The sequence below is a fragment of the Ascaphus truei genome, chromosome 4 (genome assembly GCF_040206685.1).
Source record: "Ascaphus truei isolate aAscTru1 chromosome 4, aAscTru1.hap1, whole genome shotgun sequence".
NCBI classification, from domain to species: Eukaryota; Metazoa; Chordata; class Amphibia; order Anura; family Ascaphidae; genus Ascaphus; species Ascaphus truei.
In genome coordinates this window covers 407,524,578-407,545,486 of record NC_134486.1, presented here as the reverse complement: position 1 = coordinate 407,545,486, position 20,909 = coordinate 407,524,578, and the positions used below count along the sequence as shown (strand labels likewise).

Here is a 20,909-nt window from a genome sequence, read left to right as displayed (position 1 = left end):
AATTATTGATGTTTTTTATTGTTATTCATGTAATGTTGATATTTATAGTAATTTTAGAGTTATACGATTTGTGGTGAAACTTAGTACCAATTTGAAAATAGGTTTACTTGATCCAGCCTATTTAATTGGCTGTCCTTGACCAATCAAAATACTCCTGACGAAGTCGCCACAGTGTGACGAAACGTGTAGAGCTGTGACGTCATCGCGTTCGTGTTGGTGTATTTGGAGTCCCTGGCTTCCCTGCGCTCCAGCTGGCGGTAATTTTAAGTGCTAGCAACCATTGTATGTGAGGGAGCAAAGGACGTGCAGGCATTGGATGCCTTTTTATCTTGCTGCCAATTTGGGATAGGAGTTCATGGTGAACCTGGGCTGTTTACATTCACTCTGCAAACCTGGGACTCACACTATCACCGCAGATTACCACAATAGAGATTTCTCTCCCACGAATGGTTCTGTTTAAAATCCTGTAAGTGCACATTCTTTTGAGTTGCTGATTTTTTAAATAAATGTACCTAATTTTTTACTCAGCTATGGAACCTGCGCTTTTGTTTGTTTTTTGTTCATAGATTCCAAAAGAGGTTGGCTATACCACCCCTTAAAGCTGCAAAGACGCTCCCTGGATCTTCTATTGGGACTATATTTCTTCTATTGGGACTATATTTCTCCCCCTCCCCCTCCCTGTCTTTACATTTAAAACCACCAGTACAGTACAGTTTATTAATAAGAGTATGTTTTGCTTATGCAACTGTTATAAACTTTATATGTATGTGTATGGTTTCTTTCTTCCGAGCTGCACTCCAAAAATTAGAGTGCTAGCTCACTCCTAGCGCGAGTTAGTTACTTAATTGAATGGGGTTGTGATGTGGTCTGCGGTTTAACCTACTTCTCATGCCAATTTGCGTTTCCCCTTCAAGTTAAGGAGCTAACAAGGCGACTGATACATTTTGACAGAAAAGTACTTCAACTAAACCGCAAACCACTTATCCAATTGACCTTGCGGTTGAGAGGTCTAGGGCTTAGAAAGTGATCCCAATACTTCAAAGCAGCCACCTAAACATACATAGACACGCTTCTTCAATCAGTGCTTGGTTTAGAACTAGCAGCTCCCCCTTGTGTCGCAAAACCAATTGGCACAGTTACATATATTCCTATCACTGCAGCTATGAACTGAGCTGCAAAATGGGGACAATAAATATGGTGCTTGTCAGTGTAGTGCACATACAGATAACCCCTTCAGTCCCAATGTGATTTAGGGTTAATCAGCCGGGTATAATGCCTTTATCAGTGGCCTGATTAACCCCTATCGCCACACCTGCCACACCTGCTAAAGTTGGTACTGAATCCTGTAACAGTATAACAGTATAACAAGACACAGACACAGACAGACAGACAGACACACACTATTTGCTTGATAAGTAATACTCATTTGTTCTAGACATCATAACCAGGTTACTGTGTGATTAAAATACAGCATTTCAGTTTCAAGCTGCAGCCAAGAACGTTGGAAACAAATATGGTTGTATTTAGCTTTATTACACATTAAACCTAGGTCATTAAATTATAAAACAAAGGAGATCTTTCAATATAGTGAAAAGCGGCTTATTGCAGAGAACATCTATTCAACTCAACTGTGATCTGCCTCTTCTGGGTACAATTATTGGGTAATTATTATTATTATTATTACAATGAAATAGCCCCAAATGGGTATTTACTGTTCTCATTAAAGGTGGTGAAAGCCGGTGTGTTGAAATGTTAAATCACGTTCTTTGCTTTCCACACAGTTTAAAAGTTTTCACAATCACTAATAATAACCAACTTCCTATAAATTATACAGCCACCCTAGGGGTAACTAATTTTTATTGCATAAATAAAATAAAATATCAAACATTATTGAAAACTAGCTGAGAGACCCGGCGTTGCCCGGGATGTAAATGCGTAATAGGTAGTATTATTTATAAATTGTGGAACAATAGGTGAGTATTTGTTGTAAAGGTTGGATAATAATATTGAAAAGGAAGAAAATGTAATACGATGTTGTATAAAAATGGTTTATTGTAACCACACCACAGTACAATGTATATTTTGGTGCCATAAGTGATGTAAAAATGTGAGGCGTGTGTCCTGCTAGGGTGTGAGGCGGCGGGTGGCGCGTGGGTTGTGAGTGCTGTCTGCGAGTGGGGGTCCTGCTAGGGTGTGAGGTGGCGGGTGGTGCGTGGGTTGTGAGTGCTGTCTGTGAGTGTGGGTCCTGCTAGGGTGTGAGGCGGCGGGTGGCGCGTGGGTTGTGAGTGCTGTCTGTGAGTGGGGGTCCTGCTAGGGTGTGAGGCGGCGGGTGGCGCGTGGGTTGTGAGTGCTGTCTGTGAGTGGGGATCCTGCTAGGGTGTGAGGCGGCGGGTGGCGCGTGGGTTGTGAGTGCTGTCTGTGCGTGGGGGTCCTGCTAGGGTGTGAGGCGGTGGGACAGTGATGTCGGTGCGTAGGGGCGGGAGGCAGCAGGTGTGTGTGGCGGCAGGTATGTGTCGAGTGTGGCGGGTGTCTGTTGAGTGCGTGCAGCGGCTGTGAGGCGGTGGGTGAAAGGCAGAGGCGGCCGGAGTAAGGGCGGGTGAAAGGCAGACGCGGGGGTGGGGAGGCGGTAAGGCGGGCAGGAAGGCGAAGGGCGGCGGGAAGGGGAGGAGGGGGTGGTGGAGGGGGGCAAGGGGTGGAGGAGGGGGGCAAGGGGTGGAGGAGGGGGGAAGGGTTAGAGGAGGGGGGAAGGGTTAGAGGAGGGGGGAAGGGTTAGAGGAGGGGGGAAGGGTTAGAGGAGGGGGGAAGGGTTAGAGGAGCGGTGGGGGGGAAGGGTTAGAGGAGCGGGGGGGGGGAGGGTTAGAGGAGAGAGGGGCGGGAAGGGTTAGAGGAGGGGGGGGAAGGGGTGGGAGGGGGTGGGAGGGGAGGGGGGTGGAGGGGAGGGGGGTGCAGGGGTGGAGGGGAGGGGAGGGGGGGGTGGAGGGGAGCGGAGGGGGGGTGGAGGGGAGCGGAGGGGGGGGTGGAGGGGAGCGGAGGGGGGGGGAAAGGGAGCGGAGGGGGGGGGAAAGGGGAGCGGAGGGGGGGAAAGGGGAGCGGAGGGGGGGAAAGGGGAGCGGAGGGGGGGAAAGGGGAGCGGAGGGGGGGGAAAGGGGAGCGGAGGGGGGGGGAAGGGGAGCGGAGGGGGGGGAAGGGGAGCGGAGGGGGGGGAAAGGGGAGCGGAGGGGGGGGAAAGGGGAGCGGAGGGGGTGGAAAGGGGAGCGGAGGGGGAAGGGGGGGGGAGGCGGTGGGAAGGGGGGGGGAGGCGGTGGGAAGGGGGGGAGGCGGTGGGAAGGGGGGGGAGGCGGTGGGAAGGAGGGGGGAGGCGGTGGGAAGGGGGGGGAGGCGGTGGGAAGGGGGTGGGGAGGCGGTGGGAAGGGAGGCGGTGGGAAGGGAGGCGGTGGGAAGGGGCGGTGGGAAGGGGGGGGCGGTGGGAAGGGGGGGGGCGGTGGGGGGGGCGGTGGGAAGGGGGGGGGCGGTGTGAAGGGGGGGGGGCGGTGGGAAGGGGGGAGGGGAGGCGGTGGGAAGGGGGGGGGAGGCGGTGGGAAGGGGGGGGAGGCGGTGGGAAGGGGGGAGGGGAGGCGGTGGGAAGGGGGAGGGGAGGCGGTGGGAAGGGGGTGGGAAGGGAGGCGGTGGGAAGGGAGGCGGTGGGAAGGGGCGATGGGAAGGGGGGGGGCGGTGGGAAGGGGGGGGCGGTGGGAAGGGGGGGGGCGGTGGGGGGGGCGGTGGGAAGGGGGGGGCGGTGTGAAGGGGGGGGGGGCGGTGGGAAGGGGGGAGGGGAGGCGGTGGGAAGGGGGGGGGGAGGCGGTGGGAAGGGGGGAGGCGGTGGGAAGGGGGGAGGGGAGGCGGTGGGAAGGGGGAGGGGAGGCGGTGGGAAGGGGGAGGGGAGGCGGTGGGAAGGGGGGAGGGGGGGCAGTGGACAGGAAGGGGGGAGGGGGGGCAGTGGACAGGAAGGGGGGGCAGTGGACAGGAGGGGGGGGCAGTGGACAGGAGGGGGGGGGGCAGTGGACAGGAGGGGGGGGCAGTGGACAGGAGGGGGATGCAGTGGACAGGAGGGGGGGGCGCAGTGGACAGGAGGGGGGGGGCAGTGGACAGGAGGGGGGGGGCAGTGGACAGGAGGGGGGGGGCAGTGGACAGGAGGGGGGGGGCAGTGGACAGTAGGGGGGGCAGTGGACAGTAGGGGGGGCAGTGGACAGGAGGGGGGGCAGTGGACAGGAGGGGGGGGCAGTGGACAGTGGACAGGAGGGGGTGGACAGTGGACAGGAGGGGGATGCAGTGGACAGGAGGGGGGGGCAGTGGACAGGAGGGGGGGCAGTGGACAGGAGGGGGGGGCAGTGGACAGGAGGGGGGGGCAGTGGACAGGAGGGGGATGCAGTGGACAGGAGGGGGGGGCACAGTGGACAGGAGGGGGGGGGGGGCAGTGGACAGGAGGGGGGGGGGCAGTGGACAGGAGGAGGGGGGGCAGTGGACAGGAGGGGGGGCAGTGGACAGGAGGGGGGCAGTGGACAGGAGGGGGGGCAGTGGACAGGAGGGGGGGCAGTGTCACACACACACACACACACACACGCGACACCTACCTGTACTTCCGGCCGCCGCCATCTTCTCACTCGGCGCCGCGAGGGAGGAAGGGGGTCCGCCATCTTACGCACCGCGTGGCAGCCTGTTCCCCTGCCGGGGAGGGAGGTGAGTGTAGCGGGAGGGAGTGGTGTGTAGCGGGAGGGAGTGGTGTGTAGCGGGAGGGAGTGGTGAGTGGAGCGCGAGGGAATGGAGCGGGAGGGTGGTGAGAGGAGCGGGAGGGAGTGGAGCGGGAGGGAATGGAGCACGAGGGAGGAAGGGGGTCCGCCATCTTAGGCGCCGCGTGGCAGCCTGCCTGTTCCCCCGCCGGGGAGGGAATGGAGCGGGAGGGAGTGGTGTGTAGCGGGAGGGAGTGGTGTGTAGCGGGAGCTACACTGTGTGAGGTAGCGGGATAGGGGGAGGGACATTGGTGGCATGGTGTAGCGGGGTAGGGGGCCTCGCGGTCTGGTTGCGGTAGGGAGCTGTGTGAGGTGCAGGAGATGTGAGGCGTGCTGTGCGGTTCGCGGGAGCTACACTGTGTGAGCTAGCGGGATAGGGGGAGGGACATTGGTGGCATGGTGTAGCGGGGTAGGGGGCCTCGCGGTCTGGTTGCGGTAGGGAGCTGTGTGAGGTGCAGGAGATGAGGCGTGCTGTGCGGTTCGCGGGAGCTACACTGTGTGAGGTGGCGGGATAGGGGGAGGGACATCGTTGCCATGGTGTGTGAGTGGAGGCCGCGGCCTCGCAGTCCGGTTGCGGGAGGGAGATGTGTGGCGTGGAGGGGAGGGGGGGTTTGAAGAGGCAGTCTGCAGTGTTTGGTGTTGTGTGAATGTGTGTGTGTGCTGTGTTTGTGCGTTGTGTGTAGATTCTGTACCTGATTCGGCAGTCTGTGGTAGCAGACGTGAAGGTTTTGATAGCTGTGAAGCGTGGCCCCAGAGCAGGTTGAGGATTAGAGGATTAGGTGTTGCAAAAGCAAAGCGTTCCCAAAACTCAGTGAGGGGTGGGACAGTGTGGAAGTATTAGGGCAGTGGTTCCCAAACTTTTTCGGTTCAAGGCTCCCCAAGGCAATCAGAATTTTTTCAAGGCTCCCCAAGGCGATCAGGATTTTTACGCGGCGCCCAAAGTAAAAACAAAGGTGTACATACATACATAGGTGTACAAACATACCTAACAGTTGCAGTGCGCAGTTGGTGTCTCTCTCAGACACTCTCACTCTCTCTCACACACTCTAACTCTCTCTGACCTCACTCTCTCTCTCTCTGACCTCTCTCTGACCGCACTCTCTCTCTCTGACCTCACTCTCTCTCCTCACTCTCTCAGAACTCTCTCTCTCTGACCTCACACTCTCTCTCTCTGACCTCACACTCTCTCTCTCTGACCTCACACTCTCTCTCTCTCTGACCTCTGACCTCACATTCTCTCTGACCTCCCTCTCTCTCTCTCTCTCTGACCTCACACTCTCTCTGACCTCACACTCTCTCTCTCTCTCTGACCTCACACTCTCTCTGACCTCACACTCTCTCTGACCTCACATTCTCTCTGACCTCCCTCTCTCTCTGACCTCACACTCTCTCTCTCTGACCTCACTCTCTCTCTCTCTGACCTCACTCTCTCTCTCTCTGACCTCACTCTCTCTCTCTCTGACCTCACTCTCTCTCTCTGACCTCACTCTCTCTCTCTCTCTCTCTCTCTGACCTCACTCTCTCTCTCTGACCTCACTCTCTCTCTCTCTCTGACCTCACTCTCTCTCTCTCTGACCTCACTCTCTCTCTCTCTGACCTCACTCTCTCTCTCTCTGACCTCTCTCTCTCTCTCTCTCTCTCTCTCTCTGACCTCACTCTCTCTCTGACCTCACTCTCTCTCTCCCTGGCCTCACTCTCTCTCTCTCTGACCTCACTCTCTCTCTCTCTGACCTCACTCTCTCTCTCTCTGACCTCACTCTCTCTCTCTCTCTCTGACCTCACTCTCTCTCTCTCTCTGACCTCACTCTCTCTCTCTCTCTCTGACCTCACTCTCTCTCTCTCTCTGACCTCACTCTCTCTCTGACCCCCCTCTCTCTCTCTCTCTGACCTCACTCTCTATGACCTCACTCTCTCTCTCTCTCTATGACCTCACTCTCTCTCTCTCTCTCTGACCTCACTCTCTCTCTCTCTCTCTGACCTCACTCTCTCTCTCTCTCTCTCTCTCTGACCTCACTCTCTCTCTCAGACACACACAAATAAATACACACATAAATACACACACACACACACACACACACAAATACACACACACACAAATAAATACACACACACACACAAATAAATACACACAGATACACACACACTGATGCAGATACACACACACACACAAATAAATACACACAGATACGGGGGGGTGGGGGAGGGTATGGCTGAATGGCCTGGTCCATGCACGGGGGAGGTCAGTGCTGCGGGGGCCTGTGCCACGTGGGGGGAGGGCCGGTGTGCTGCGGGGAGGGAGGGGGGGGGGGTGACGCTGCAGTGCTGCTGGGAGACATCTGTCTCCCGGTGCTGCTCCTCCAGCGTGAGCGCCGGGCCTCCCTCTCTCAGCGTAGGCAGCTCAGCGTCGCTGAGCCGGGCTGAACAGATGCACAAAGCCCCTGCATCTGTAATCAACGCGGCTATAGTTCCTCCGGCCTGGGACATAGTAAGCGCTTAGGTGCTGCTGCTCGCTCTTGCTTGCTGCCGCTCGCTCTACCAGGAGCTTTTTGCTGTCCTGGCAGAGGAGACAGCAAGCGCGCTTGGGAGGCGGGTATCACTGTGTGTGTTTGTCACTTGGTAGCTGTGTGTGTGTGTGTATATTATATAATATTTTAAACATTTAAAAAAAAAAGACATGTGAGAATAAATTATTAACATTGTGCAACTTTGATAAATATATTCACACACACACACACATCACACATACATATATATATATATATATACATATATATATATATATATATATATATATATATATATACATACACACACACACACACACACACACACACACACACACACACACACACACACACACACACACACACACCACACACACACACACATATATATATATATATACACACACACACCACACATATATATATATATATATATATATATATATATATATATATATACACCACACACACACACACACACACACACACACACACACACACACACACACACACACACACACACACACACACACACACACACACACACACACACACACACACATACATATATATCTATATATATATATATATATATACACACCACACACACACACACACACACCACACATATATACATATATACACACACACACCACACATATATACATATATACACACACACACCCTGCAGCCCGTTTTACACACACACACACACACACACACACACACACACACACACACACACACACACACAACACACACACACACACACACACACACACACACACACACACTGCTGTCTGGTGGCTTTGTAGTTACAATGCCGGGCACTGAAGTTGCAATGCCAGGCAGGCTGCAGTCCCATTGGATGGGAGCGGTCACGTGACCGCTCCTCTGCTTCCCCTCAGAGGTTTGTTTTTTTAAATGAGCTAGCAGCCCTTGTTTCCCGCTGCTGGCGGCCCTGATCGTGGCGCCCCTCTAGCCAAGCCGCGGCGCCCCTCTAGCCAAGCCGCGGCGCACAGTTTGGGAAACACTGTATTAGGGCATTGGTGTTGGACGCAGGCCAGTGAGAGGTGTGCGGGGGCGGGCATTGGACGCAGGCCAATGAGAGTCAGTGAGGGGTGGGACGCAGGCCAATGAGAGGTGTGCGGGGGCGGGCATTGGACGCAGGCCAATGAGAGTCAGTGAGGGGTGGGACGCAGGCCAATGAGAGGTGTGCGGGGGCGGGCATTGGACGCAGGCCAATGAGAGTCAGTGAGGGGTGGGACAGTGTGGCATTGGTGTTGGACGTAGGCCAATGAGAGGTGTGCGGGGGCGGGCATGGCCTGAGCCGGAGTGACAGGGCCAAGGTCCAATGCGATTGACCCTTAGGACGCAGACATACAGTGATTTCACAAATATATAGTAGATATATATATATATATATAAATACTGTACAGTGTGTGCTGCAATACCCAGAAGATATCTGTATCTGTATAACAGCATTGTAATCGATTATTTTCTAAGAAACATGCATGTTGTTTTAAAAATGAAACTTTGTATTGTAGCCACAAAGGGCAAAAACTAGGCCAGCAAATCACTGGTAGCTATACACTCAACTAAGCAAGACTCATTTTGTGTGAATATTTTATAGGACTTTGACTTTTACATGATAAATACCACACTGATATATTGACTCCTAAAGCAGCGCTTAATTCCCATCACATACACTGTATAAAAATACAGTATATGTATACGAGACACTTATAATAGTACAAAGAAAAATATGCAAACAAATGATTGGATAGGACTGTCCCAACTACAGTATCATGGTTGTAATAATCCTTTATCCTCTGTGTTCTATCCCATCAGTATGTTTCATAAATTTCTTCCAAAAGCAAGTTCTTAATCTAACTCCATTCACACACCGACCCGATGCACGTTTCACATGGGCTGTGATTTTTCCAGAATACATTTTTATACAGTATATGTGATAGAAATTAAGTGCTGCGATAGCAGTCAATAATCTCATTGTGGTTATTTATTGTGTAGACAGTTACAACCTTATAGTTGTAGTTACTCACACACTATTTAAGGGTCCAATCGGTTCCCTTATTCACGTCTACCATTCACATGGTTTGATAAATCTGTATGTGCAATACAGCTTATTGTTATCCATTCTTATTCCATTCAACATTTTTTCTTACTGTGTTTAAACCATGTATTTATGTGCAAATATTATTATATTATGATGAAGATCGCATGAATGGGGAATTTTTTCCTACTTAAAAGAGATAAAGATGATTAAAGTCCTCAAAATCATTTGTTTACTGTGGCTACACTGGATGCTTAAGTTTTTTCAATATATATATATTTCAATATATAAGTACAATAGTGGTGCGGCAGGAGGAAGCCACAACCTCCATATTAATGAACAATTGGTTAACTGAGGGAGAAGTTCATAAGCGACTTGAAAAAATTAAAGTAAATAAGGCACCTGGCCCCGATGGCATACATCCAAGAGTTCTCAAGGAGTTAAGCTCAGTAATAGCAAAACCATTATATATAATATTCAAGGACTCAATTTCCACAGGCTCAGTACCACAAGATTGGCGTTTAGCAGATGTGGTGCCTATATTTAAAAAGGGAGCTAGATCACAACCGCGAAATTACAGACCTGTAAGCCTGACTTCAATAATAGGGAAACTACTTGAAGGTTTAATACGGGATAATATTCAGAAATACCTAATGGAAAACAAAATTATTAGTAATAGTCAGCATGGATTTATGAAAGATAGATCTTGCAAAACTAACCTTATTTGTTTCTTGAGGAGGTAAGTAGGAATTTAGACCAGGGTAATGCAGTTGATGTGGTCTACTTAGATTTTGCAAAGGCTTTTGATACGGTTTCACACAAGAGGTTGGTGTACAAAATAAAGAAAATTGGACTCAGTAATAATATATGCACCTGGATTGAAAACTGGTTAAAGGACAGACAACAGAGGGTTGTCATAAATGGAACTTTTTCAGGTTGGGCTAAAGTCGTGAGTGGAGTACCTCAAGGATCGGTACTGGGACCCCTGCTTTTTAACGTGTTTATTAATGACCTTGAGGTTGGGATAGAGAGCAAAGTCTCCATCTTTGCTGATGATACTAAATTGTGTAAGGTAATAGAATCAGAGAAGGATGTAATTTCTCTTCAGAAGGACTTGGAGAGATTGGAAACGTGGGTAGGTAAATGGCAGATGAGGTTTAATACAGATAAATGTAAGGTTATGCATTTGGGATACAAGAATAAAAAGGCGACTTACAAATTAAATGGAGATATATTGGGGGGATCCTTGATGGAGAAGGATTTAGGAGTGCTTGTAGACAGCAGGCTTAGCAATAGTGCCCAATGTCATGCAGTAGCATCAAACGGGCAATCGATGGAAGGGAAGTAAATATAATTATGCCCCTTTACAAAGCATTAGTAAGACCACACCTTGAATATGGAGTACAATTTTGGGCACCAATCCTAAGAAAAGACATTATGGAACTAGAGAGAGTGCAGAGAAGAGCCACAAAATTAATAAAGGGGTTGGATATTCTAACTTATGAGGAGAGGCTAGTTAAATTACATTTATTTACATTAGAAAAGAGGCATCTAAGAGGGGATATGATAACTATATACAAATATATTCAGGGACAACACAAGGAGCTTTCAAAAGAACTTTTCATCCCACGGGCAGTACAAAGGACTCAGGGCCATCCCTTAAGGTTGGAGGAAAGGAAATTTCACCAGCAACAAAGGAAAGGGTTCTTTACCGTAAGGGCAGTTAAAATGTGGAATTCATTACCCATGGAGACTGTGATGGCAGATACAATAGATTTGTTTAAAAAAAGGTGGGACATCTTTTTAGATGGGAAAGGTATACAGGGATATACCAAATAAGTATACATGGGAAGGATGTTGATCCAGGGATTAATCCGATTGCCAATTCTTGGAGTCAGGAAGGAATTAATTTTTCCCCTTAATGGGGTTTTTTGTTTGCCTTCCTCTGGATCAATAAGTAAGTATAGATATAGGATAAAGTATCTGTTGTCTAAATTTAGCATAGGTTGAACTTGATGGACCTATGTCTTTTTTCAACCTCATCTACTATGTAACTATGTAACTATGTAATATATATACACTGGATGCTTAAGTTTTTTTTAACAATACGCACGGTTGACTGTATTTTTTTTTTTAAAAGGTGTCAATCACTCCATTTAATCAATTAAGCCCATAAGCACTGTTATTCCCAGGATAGAGTGACCCTTTGAATGCATTGTATGACCTTACCACTTATTTATTGTGTTTGTAAATCAAAAAGTGACCAAATAATGAGGGAGTATTTATTCTGCCGTGTGGTATGGGCTAGTTTGGTATTTTACCATTGAAAATCCAATTTACAACACATATCTGCAATGCAAAAAAATAAAATCGTTCACCTATGCAATATATTTTCAATTTGTAAGGGCAGAACATATTGCATATTAATACTCAGAATTTCTCAAATCAGAAGAAAAAGCTTAATACTGTAGCATATTATTAAGTAAGTGAACTCTATGAAATAGACACTGGGGACTATTCATTAAACTGCAATAGTGCTGATCGGGGCAGTATAGTACAAACTTCCATGTGATAGTGCCTTGATCGGCATTATTTTGCATTTATGAAATAACCCCAATAAATTAATGACCCATCTGGCAGTAAATGGGTTGGTGATTATATTTCACCTTCTTTAAATGTACAGTATGTTTGTGTCTGCTTTGCCATTCTAACTGTGCCTCTCTTCTTTCTTTTTTGTTTTCATCACCCCCTAAGCAGTGCTAAGAACATAGTTTTTTAAAACAACATATCAATGTAAGAAATATTTAACACCCAGTGTGTGAAAAATAGACAATATATTTCTAGTTTCTTTGTGTCCATTTGAATTGAATGTTATCTGGCAAATACCCATTATTTCTCTCATCTGATTACACTGACATCATTTTTTTGGTCAGTAAAATTGCCATATTGTTTAACAATCTAGATATTTACCATGTGGACGTCCAGTTGTGAAATCGTTGCTGGATTTGGCAGAATTTCTCTGTTTTTGAGTAAATTTCACAGCTCCGTGGCATATATCTAGAAGTGTCTGTTTGAGCTTCTTATTGTAGAAGATCAAAACCGCAGAGTGCAGAAACGGATAGGCAGAAGTCAAAATAAAGAGGAACATAAACCAAGGGTTTCCTATTGGCAGCACCCTGGAAAATATCACATTCATGCTAATGAAACAAATGATATTTAGAAAAAGGAAGAAGACCATACTTTTTACTACTCTGAAGTGAGTGTCCAAGCTGGGGCTTCTAATGCTCATGCCGCTTCTTCTCATCTGCCTGATGTGCATCCAAAGCGATTTAATTAAAAGGAACGTTGCAACACAAAATATGGTGAATGGCAGCGAAGTTCCGAAGCCGTAGATAATGGCCTGGTTGGTATAATCTTGCACCACAATAATATCTTGCACAGAGATGTTTTTCAAGAGGTTGTTTGTTGAATTATTGCAGTTCAAGGTAAAAGCATACCAGCCGAATGGGAGACTGGAAGCCAGAGAAGTTAGCAGAGATGCCAGAAGTAACCATGGGACTATTTTGTTGATCCGGACTTTCACATAGATGAATAAGAAATGGTTGTAGTTTGTGATTTTAACGCAGTAGTATACACAGAGCACAGTGGCAAACCAGAGACTGGAGAAGTTCACAAACATTCTTACAACCAAAAAAATGACATTAAAATACATCTGCAAATATAACTCTGGTAAATATATACGATATATATATTATGTAACATTATACCCCATTGGTACCAAAATCTGGACAACCCCAGAGACATCAAGATTTTGTCACTTATACGCAGGCGCTTAAATGTTATCCATTCCATGGAAGTTGTGGCCACGATAAATGAATTTAGTGTAATCCCCAAGATGAACTCAATCCACAGCAGGACTAAGAAACACATAAGCAGAGGGAAATCCATTGTCTTGCCTTTGAACTTGATTGTTCTTCACAAATCACTAATTCTGAAACTCTGACACGAGATACCGTCAGTGGCTGAGACAGACAGACTTTGGTTCCCACTTTAGCTGCCCTCACTGTTATATAGAGCTACCAAGCTTTGTTATTTACATTACCCACGCACATTCTGTGAGTTAGTTTGATTATGATGCAAATCTACAATTCCATCAATTGTGCATTGAAGGTTTTGCATGTGGTGTATGTTATACCTGAGTTAGCATTAGGTATTTTATAAGATTTATTACAACCACAGCCATCACTCTTTATTTGTTTGCTTTCAAGTAAATATCTTCACTGGCTGCCATATTTTTTTCATTCAAAGAAATAAAAAAAGGTACATCCTTGGTTCATGTCAAAAAGTTAGGGTATCTCTTGATTCTCCAACCAATAACCCTCCATCACTCCTCCGTCAACTCACACTTTCTCTGTTTAAATGTTAAGCTCCACTGAACAATTGCTCAATCATTATGTTACGTTATAGTAGATGAGGTGGAAAAAGACATACGTCCATCAAGTTCAACCTATGCTAAATTTAGATGACCGATAACGTTTATCCTATATTTGTACTTAGAGTATATTGATTCAGAGGAAGGCAAACAAAAAACACAGTGAAATATCATCCAATGATATTTCATAAGGGAAAAAAATAAATTCCTTTCTGACCTGAAATATTGGCAATCAGATTACTCCCTGGATCAACAGCCTTCCCATGTTTATGTTTTTGGTATATCCCTGTATACCTTTCCTTTCTTAAAAGATGTCCAACATTTTTTGGAAGATATCTAATCTTTATGTATTTGCCATCACACTCTCCATGGGTAATGAATTCCACATTTTAACTGCCCTGATCGTAACAAACCCTTTCCTTTGTTGCTGGTGAAAACGAATTTCCTCCAACTTTAAGGGATGAACCTGTGTCGTTGGTACTGCCATTGGGATGAATTATTTATTTATACAATGCTTTTCCAGGGAGTAATACATTGATAGTTACCCCTCGTTTTCAAGTATGTCCTGGGAGTTATGATGACAATAGTTCTTTTGATAGCTCTTTGTATTGTCCCTGAATATATTTATATATAGCTATCGAATCCCCTCTTAGATGCCTCGTTTCTAATGTAAACAAATCTAATCTAGCTATTCTCTCATCATAAATCAGATTATCCATCCCCTTTATTAATTTGTTGGCTCTTCTCTGCACTCTCTCTAGTGTCGTAATTTCTTTTCTATGGAGTGGTGCCAAAAATTGTACTCCATATTCAAGGTGTGGTCTTACTAATGCTTTATAAAGAGGCATAATTATGTTTACTCGCCTTCCATCAATTGTCCGTTTAATGGAAGATAAGATCTTGTTTGCCTTTGTAGCTACTGCATGACTTTGGGCACCATTGCTAAGCCTGCTGTCTACAAGTACTCCTAAATCCTTCTCCCACAAGGATTCTCCTAATTTAACCCCATTTAATTTGTTGCCCATATGTATCAACTTGTATTAAACCTTATCTTCAATTTACATGCCCAAGTTTTCAGTCTATCTAACATTTTCTGGAGAGAAATGACAGCCTGCTCCGATTCTACTACCATACACAATTTAGTGTCATCTGCAAAGATGGAGACTTTTCTCTCTATGCTTACCTCAAGGTCATTATAAAATAAGTTAAAAAGCAGGGGTCCCAGTACAGATCCTTGAGGTACTCCACTCACAACTTTAGCCCAACCTAAAAAAGTTCAATTTATGACAACTCTCTGTTGAATATCCTTCATCTAGTTTTCAATCCAGATGCAAATATGTTTACTGAGTCCAATTTGCATTATTTTGTACACTAATCTCGTGTGGAACCATATCTAAGTAGACCACATCAACTGCATTACCCGGGTCTAGATTCCTACTTGCTGTATCTCCTCAAAGAAACTAACAAGGTTAGTTTGGCACAACGATCCTTCATACAGTAAATTCATGCTGACTATTACTAATCATTTTGTTTTCCATTAGGCAATCCTGAATATTATTTCATACTAAACCTTCAAGTAGCTTCCCCACTATTGATTTCAGGCTTACAGGTCTGTAATTCACTTGTTGTGATCTAGCTACCTTTTTAAATATAGGCACCACATCTGCTTTACACCGATCTTGTAGTACTGAGCCTGTGGAAATGGAGTCCCTGAATATTAAATGTAATAGTTTGGCTGGGGCGTGAAGGGTTAACCAGGCCAATAATAAAGGTATTATGCCCGGCTTGTTAACCCTAAACTTTGTTTGGACTGAAGGGGTTAAATTGTATGGTCACCATAATGCCATGTTTTCCCCTACACTATCTTTATTGTCCTGTTTTGCATCCTAGAAGCTAGCTGCAGTTATATGAATGTATCTGAACTGTGCAATTGCATTCGTGAAACAAAGGGGAGCTTCTAGCGCTGTGCCAAGCATTGAATGAATAAGCGTGCCTGCGAGTAAGTGGCTGCCTTGAAGATAGGTATCACTTTCTAGACCACAGACGTCGAAACCGCAAAGTCAATTGAATAAGTGGTCTGCTGTTTAGCTGATGTACCTTCTTGCTACAATATATCCGACTGTTTCGTTTTCCACTTGAGGTGAATTTGTGATGCGTGTCTGCGGTTACCGATCAAAGCCAGCACGGATACATTGTATGCCGGCTTGTAAACCAGGCCGATTATAGGTCAAACCGCAATCCAAATCACAGAGCCCCTTCAATTAAGTGTATAACTTACGATTGAAAAGAGCTAGCACTCTAATTTTTGGAGTGCACTAGGTAAAAGTGTACGATGAACATACATATGGGTTTTATATTTGTAGCACATACAGAACCTACATATAAAAATAAACTGTATTTCAATGTTGTTTTAAATGTAAAGGCAGGAACCCTTTCCTGTCAGCCGGCAATGAATCCATTAACATGCCCATATGTTATGGATGAATGAGCTGAGGGATTTTTCATCTCCGAACTTCAAAGGGCACCCTGCTAAGTTGGTGCCCCAGTGTCTAGAGAAGTCCGGAGTTGAAAAGCCTCAGAGACCCTAGGTGTTAGGGTGGCCGGTGTGATGGGGGAGGGGTGCCAAGAGAGTAATAAAGGAGTCATCCCCATTAGGCACCCCCTTCCACCGTCTGGGAGGTGAGGGGTTAACCAGAAATGTACCGGTAATACATATGTTGCCCCACCTGCCTCACAACCAAAAGGTACATACCTTGGTTGTCATGTTTCCCACATTTAGAGGGATTTCATGTATGTTTATTCCACTGCCTCATGGCAAACTGTTTTATGTGCTGAATGTATATGTTGGTACAATTATTGGTGTTTGTACCTTTGCAGTGTATGTACCAACCCCATAAACTGGTATCAGGTCGGGAGGGAAAGGGTTAATTGCATTTATAGCAAGGGAAACAGATTGTAAAAAGCAGGCACCAGCAAAGCAGGAACAAAAAAAATAAAAGAACATCCAAAGAGCGTGTGCCAATTAAAAAAATTATTTAATGGATTGCAGCAAGGATAACAACAACATTATGCGGTACAGGCCCCCCCCCACCAATGCGTTTCGCTCAAAACGTGTTGGTGGGGGGGCCCTGTACCCCATAATGTTGTTGTAACCCTTGCTGCAATCCATTAAATCATTTTTTAATGGGCACACGCTCTTTGGATGTTCTTTTATTTTTTTTGTTCCTGCTTTGCTGGTGCTGCTTTTTCCAATCTGTTTCCCTTGCTAGCATGCTGAAAAATCGGAAGCACACCCCCTGCTGTGGATAAAAGTCTGGACAATCTGGATCACACATCTCATCAAGAGTGAGTCATTTCATTCAAATTTGTCTCCATACCGATATATTATGCTGGGTCACTATATTGTGAGGTCCCTTACTACAGTGCCTGTGGGGACCCTAGTCCACTAGTCGGTTTATCTTGGAGCTGTGAGTGTTATAAATACCTGGGATTTAAATCATGTCCAACCACTGGGGAGTATACATGTGCAGGATTCTACAATCAAGTTTATTTTAAACCTATGGGTTGTCTATTGGAGCACCACACACCTACTACATTAATTGCATTTATATGTTTATTGCCCTTTGTCCCCTTTCCCGCCTTTGCTGTCTCCATTTTGCAGTCTCTCCATAGGTTGCCATTGGAGCCCCATGTAACCCTATGGAGATTCCAGCGATTTGGGTCCGATATCACGGAAGACCTGCAGGTGGCGCCCGAGAGGAGGAGTGGCGGTTCCCCATGGAAAGTGAATGGAGTAATGCATTTCAATGGGGATTCCTCAAATCTGACCTCCAGGAACGAGCTGGCAGCCAGCCAGACCGCAAAACCGCAAGAGCGGAAACAATGTCTGAAAAGAGCTTTGGTCAGGCCTCAGTCAAGTTCACGACCAATTGGCGTGCTAAACTTCGGTTCTAGGGCACCCCGGAATAAAATTCTTTCCTAGGCCCTAGGAACCCCCTCACTCGACCCCAACCGGCTCAGACTATTAATGGCGACGAGAAAGGGTCGCACTCGCCATGAGGGTCGAGACATTGCCCGCAATGGCGGAGAAAGCCGCGTGGCTTTCAAACAATAAGTCCAAAACAGTGTAAACTAAAAACACATAACTCCAGTTCCGTGGGGACCAGAGGGCTGGGATTTGGCCAGGATGTAGTCACTGATCTGGAATGCAATGTCTGTAAATGTGCATTTAAAGTGAATTTCTATAACTCCGGTTCAGTGGGTCCTAGCGAGCTGAAAATTGGCCACCGTGTAGAATCCTCTCTTTCATGAGGATCTGGCAATTTGTAGCCCGCTCGGCCCAGCCGAACGGATTATTTGAATATATATATAATTGTGGAAATGTACTGTATTTGGTGTCTGGCATAAAAGCCCGGGAAAGATACTGGCACTGCAGTATGTTAATGTCTAGGGGGAGACTATCAGTCTACAACAGACCCCCTAATCAAAGGCTCCACCACCCTGATTGCATATGGTAGGGCGGAGAAAAGCATGACTTGAGTGATCTGTAGGTGTTGTAAATCACACTTACAGACAAAGGTTTTCCTGTCCAGATATTCTTCTGGCAGACTTGGAGGCACCTATTCTTTAGAGTAGGGCTAGGGAAATGAGCCCCTGATTAGAATAATGCCCACCCCTGTGGGCAGGTATTACCTGGCTTCCCACGTGAGGTGGCAAGGGGTAATTGGGTGTAGGTAATTGGTAACCAATACCTGACACCCAATGATAAGGGAGAGGGCTTAAATCCTATATAACTGATTGTAAGCTCTATGCCCAGTGTCTTCGTTTTTGTCTTCATCTGTCTGCTGTATCGTGAATGAATTGCCAATCCAGATCCTGATTGCTTCATTGCCCAAACCCTAAGTAAGTGTTCATATTCTGTGTGTTATTTGTATATCTTGTGTGTTCACCTTCTTCAAGGAATAAACTATATTTATCATATCTTAGTCGCATTCGATTCAACCCAGTGAATTTGTGTTATATTATAACCCTGTACAAGCTCCCGTGACAGCCGGGATATAGCTAAGTATCAGATACCGGTGCAAAGTATGGGCACTTCACACTTGGTAGCCAAACCCCAGCTTTACAGTTGCCAGGTAAGAGGTTGGGCCCGGTATGCTAAGCACCTTAGATGTCAGGTTGGCGCATGCTCTTAGCAGACCGGAAATCAACTTCTGCCCGTTCTAGGAACTCCTGGCAAGTCGGGGATAGAGAGGAAAAGTTGTTCCCATGGGAGGATTGGCTGTGTATGTTAGGAATAGGGCTCTTAACCCTATAAGAATGCCTGCAGCCCCATCCTAGTCAGATTCACATGATTTCATCTAAGAAACGTCGAAGTACAGCATCAGTTGTTCCAGAGTGTGAGGGGTTAACTTCACTGTAATGAAGAATTGCACCCCTCTTCCAGAATTCGTTTGAGCTGGGGATTCTTGAACGAATCCTGTAAGGACTTTACGAAATTATTCCTTTTGGCGGAGATATAGGGGTGGCAATTTGTGCCCCTAGCCAAGGACTGTCGCATGGCTCAAATCGCACACCCACTTGCATGCGTGCAGGGGTGTCCAGAGACTTTGATGTTAAGTCATTTGTTCTGTGGACATTTAATTTCGTTTCCCCATCCCAGTAAGTGTTTTATCCATTGTAATTGTGAAGATTTGTGTGTTTGTCTGAAAATAAATAAATTACAATTTATTTTGCCCTCCTTGTTGTGCTCAATCCAGAAACCCGGTATTAATGTGTTGGTAAGACCTGGTCTACCGTGACAGGCTTATTTACTTGTGGGAGCGGTGGGATGCTGATTGAGCCTATGGTATAGTCTCCTGCGGGATTCAGTAACATAGTGGGGGAAACTCGTAGATTGCGAGCTCCCCAGACAAATGGCAACTTACACACGCTTCACAAGAGCACTAGATAGTACAACTTTCCCTTTGCCCATATACCTGTGCTAGCAGTCTCATCATGAGTCACCGATCCGGACAGTTCCGATCCTGGGGCCGAGCCCGAGTCGTGGAACGATGTGAAGGCTATGGACTACCGACAGACGGTCGGTCAAAGGTGCAACTGGAGGAGGACTTGGAGAGTCATGAAGCCAGACTGGCTCCATTGGAGGGGCCTTGCCCCTTAGCTGCTGTGGCAGCAGACACCACTCAGCACGGAGTGCAGGAGGTCAATCCAGCTCTGGACCCACAAGGACATGGGGAGTGAGCAAGTGACCACCTGAATAATGGTGGCTTGGCACCAGAGGGTGCGGAGGAGATAGTTGCTGCGGCTGCCGGACTTGCCACCCCTGGACTCACAGCTCTCTTTGTTACATGGGGAGAAAGGGCTACAGCTGCGGAGTGTATACAGATGCTTGCCGCAGTGATGCTTGCCCACCTTGTCAACGGGGAACAGGATATTACCCGGGTGGACCACCACAGCTTCAGCAAGTTATTGGATGGCACGGACGAGATTGACACATTCTTAAATTACTTTGAGACGCAGTGTCACCGATACAGGGTCCCACGACGGGACATGGTGCTGCGATTGTGTCCCTTGTTGTCCGGTAAAGCCAAGCGAACTGTGCAGGGTATTCCACGCGTGGATTCCGTATCACACAGTACACCCTGACCCCAGAAGCATACCGGGGCAAGTTCTGGACTGGGAAAAGATACCATCGGGAATCCTATGTTGATTATGGAGCCCGCATGTCTTTGCATGGGACCCAGTCTAGGATCCACAGACACCCAGACCCTACCTTCCCCTTCTGCTTCCTGGATCCAACTGCCAGCATGTGCTTCTTCGCCCAAACTCCACTCTTTCCTCACTGTGAATCCGTCAGCCCTATCGGCTGTGCTGTGCCGCGTGATTGGGCCGCCCAAGAGGATCCTGTGATATGTAGTTCACCTGAAGAGCATGTAGAAGATGGCCGCCGCTACTACACTCACCCTGCGCATGTGCACCGCTCTCAAATAGCCGCCGCACCTCAGGACACTTCTGTGCATGCACAAGTTGCTTCTGCGCATGCACGGCTATCTACAATGGCAGCGCCCTGCCTAGGCATCCGCCATGGAGCTCCATAACACTGGAGCACTCTTCCTGACCACATGCAGCCG

At 47.0% G+C, this 20,909-nt stretch overlaps 1 protein-coding gene across 1 annotated transcript; it reads right to left on the bottom strand.

Moving 5' to 3' along the window:
- Positions 1-12,294: 12,294 nt before the first annotated feature.
- On the bottom strand, positions 12,295-13,023 carry LOC142492462 (taste receptor type 2 member 39-like). The gene has a single exon (XM_075595098.1). It carries the CDS (start codon positions 13,021-13,023, stop codon positions 12,295-12,297), a length of 729 nt encoding a protein of 242 aa, XP_075451213.1.
- Positions 13,024-20,909: the final 7,886 nt, after the last annotated feature.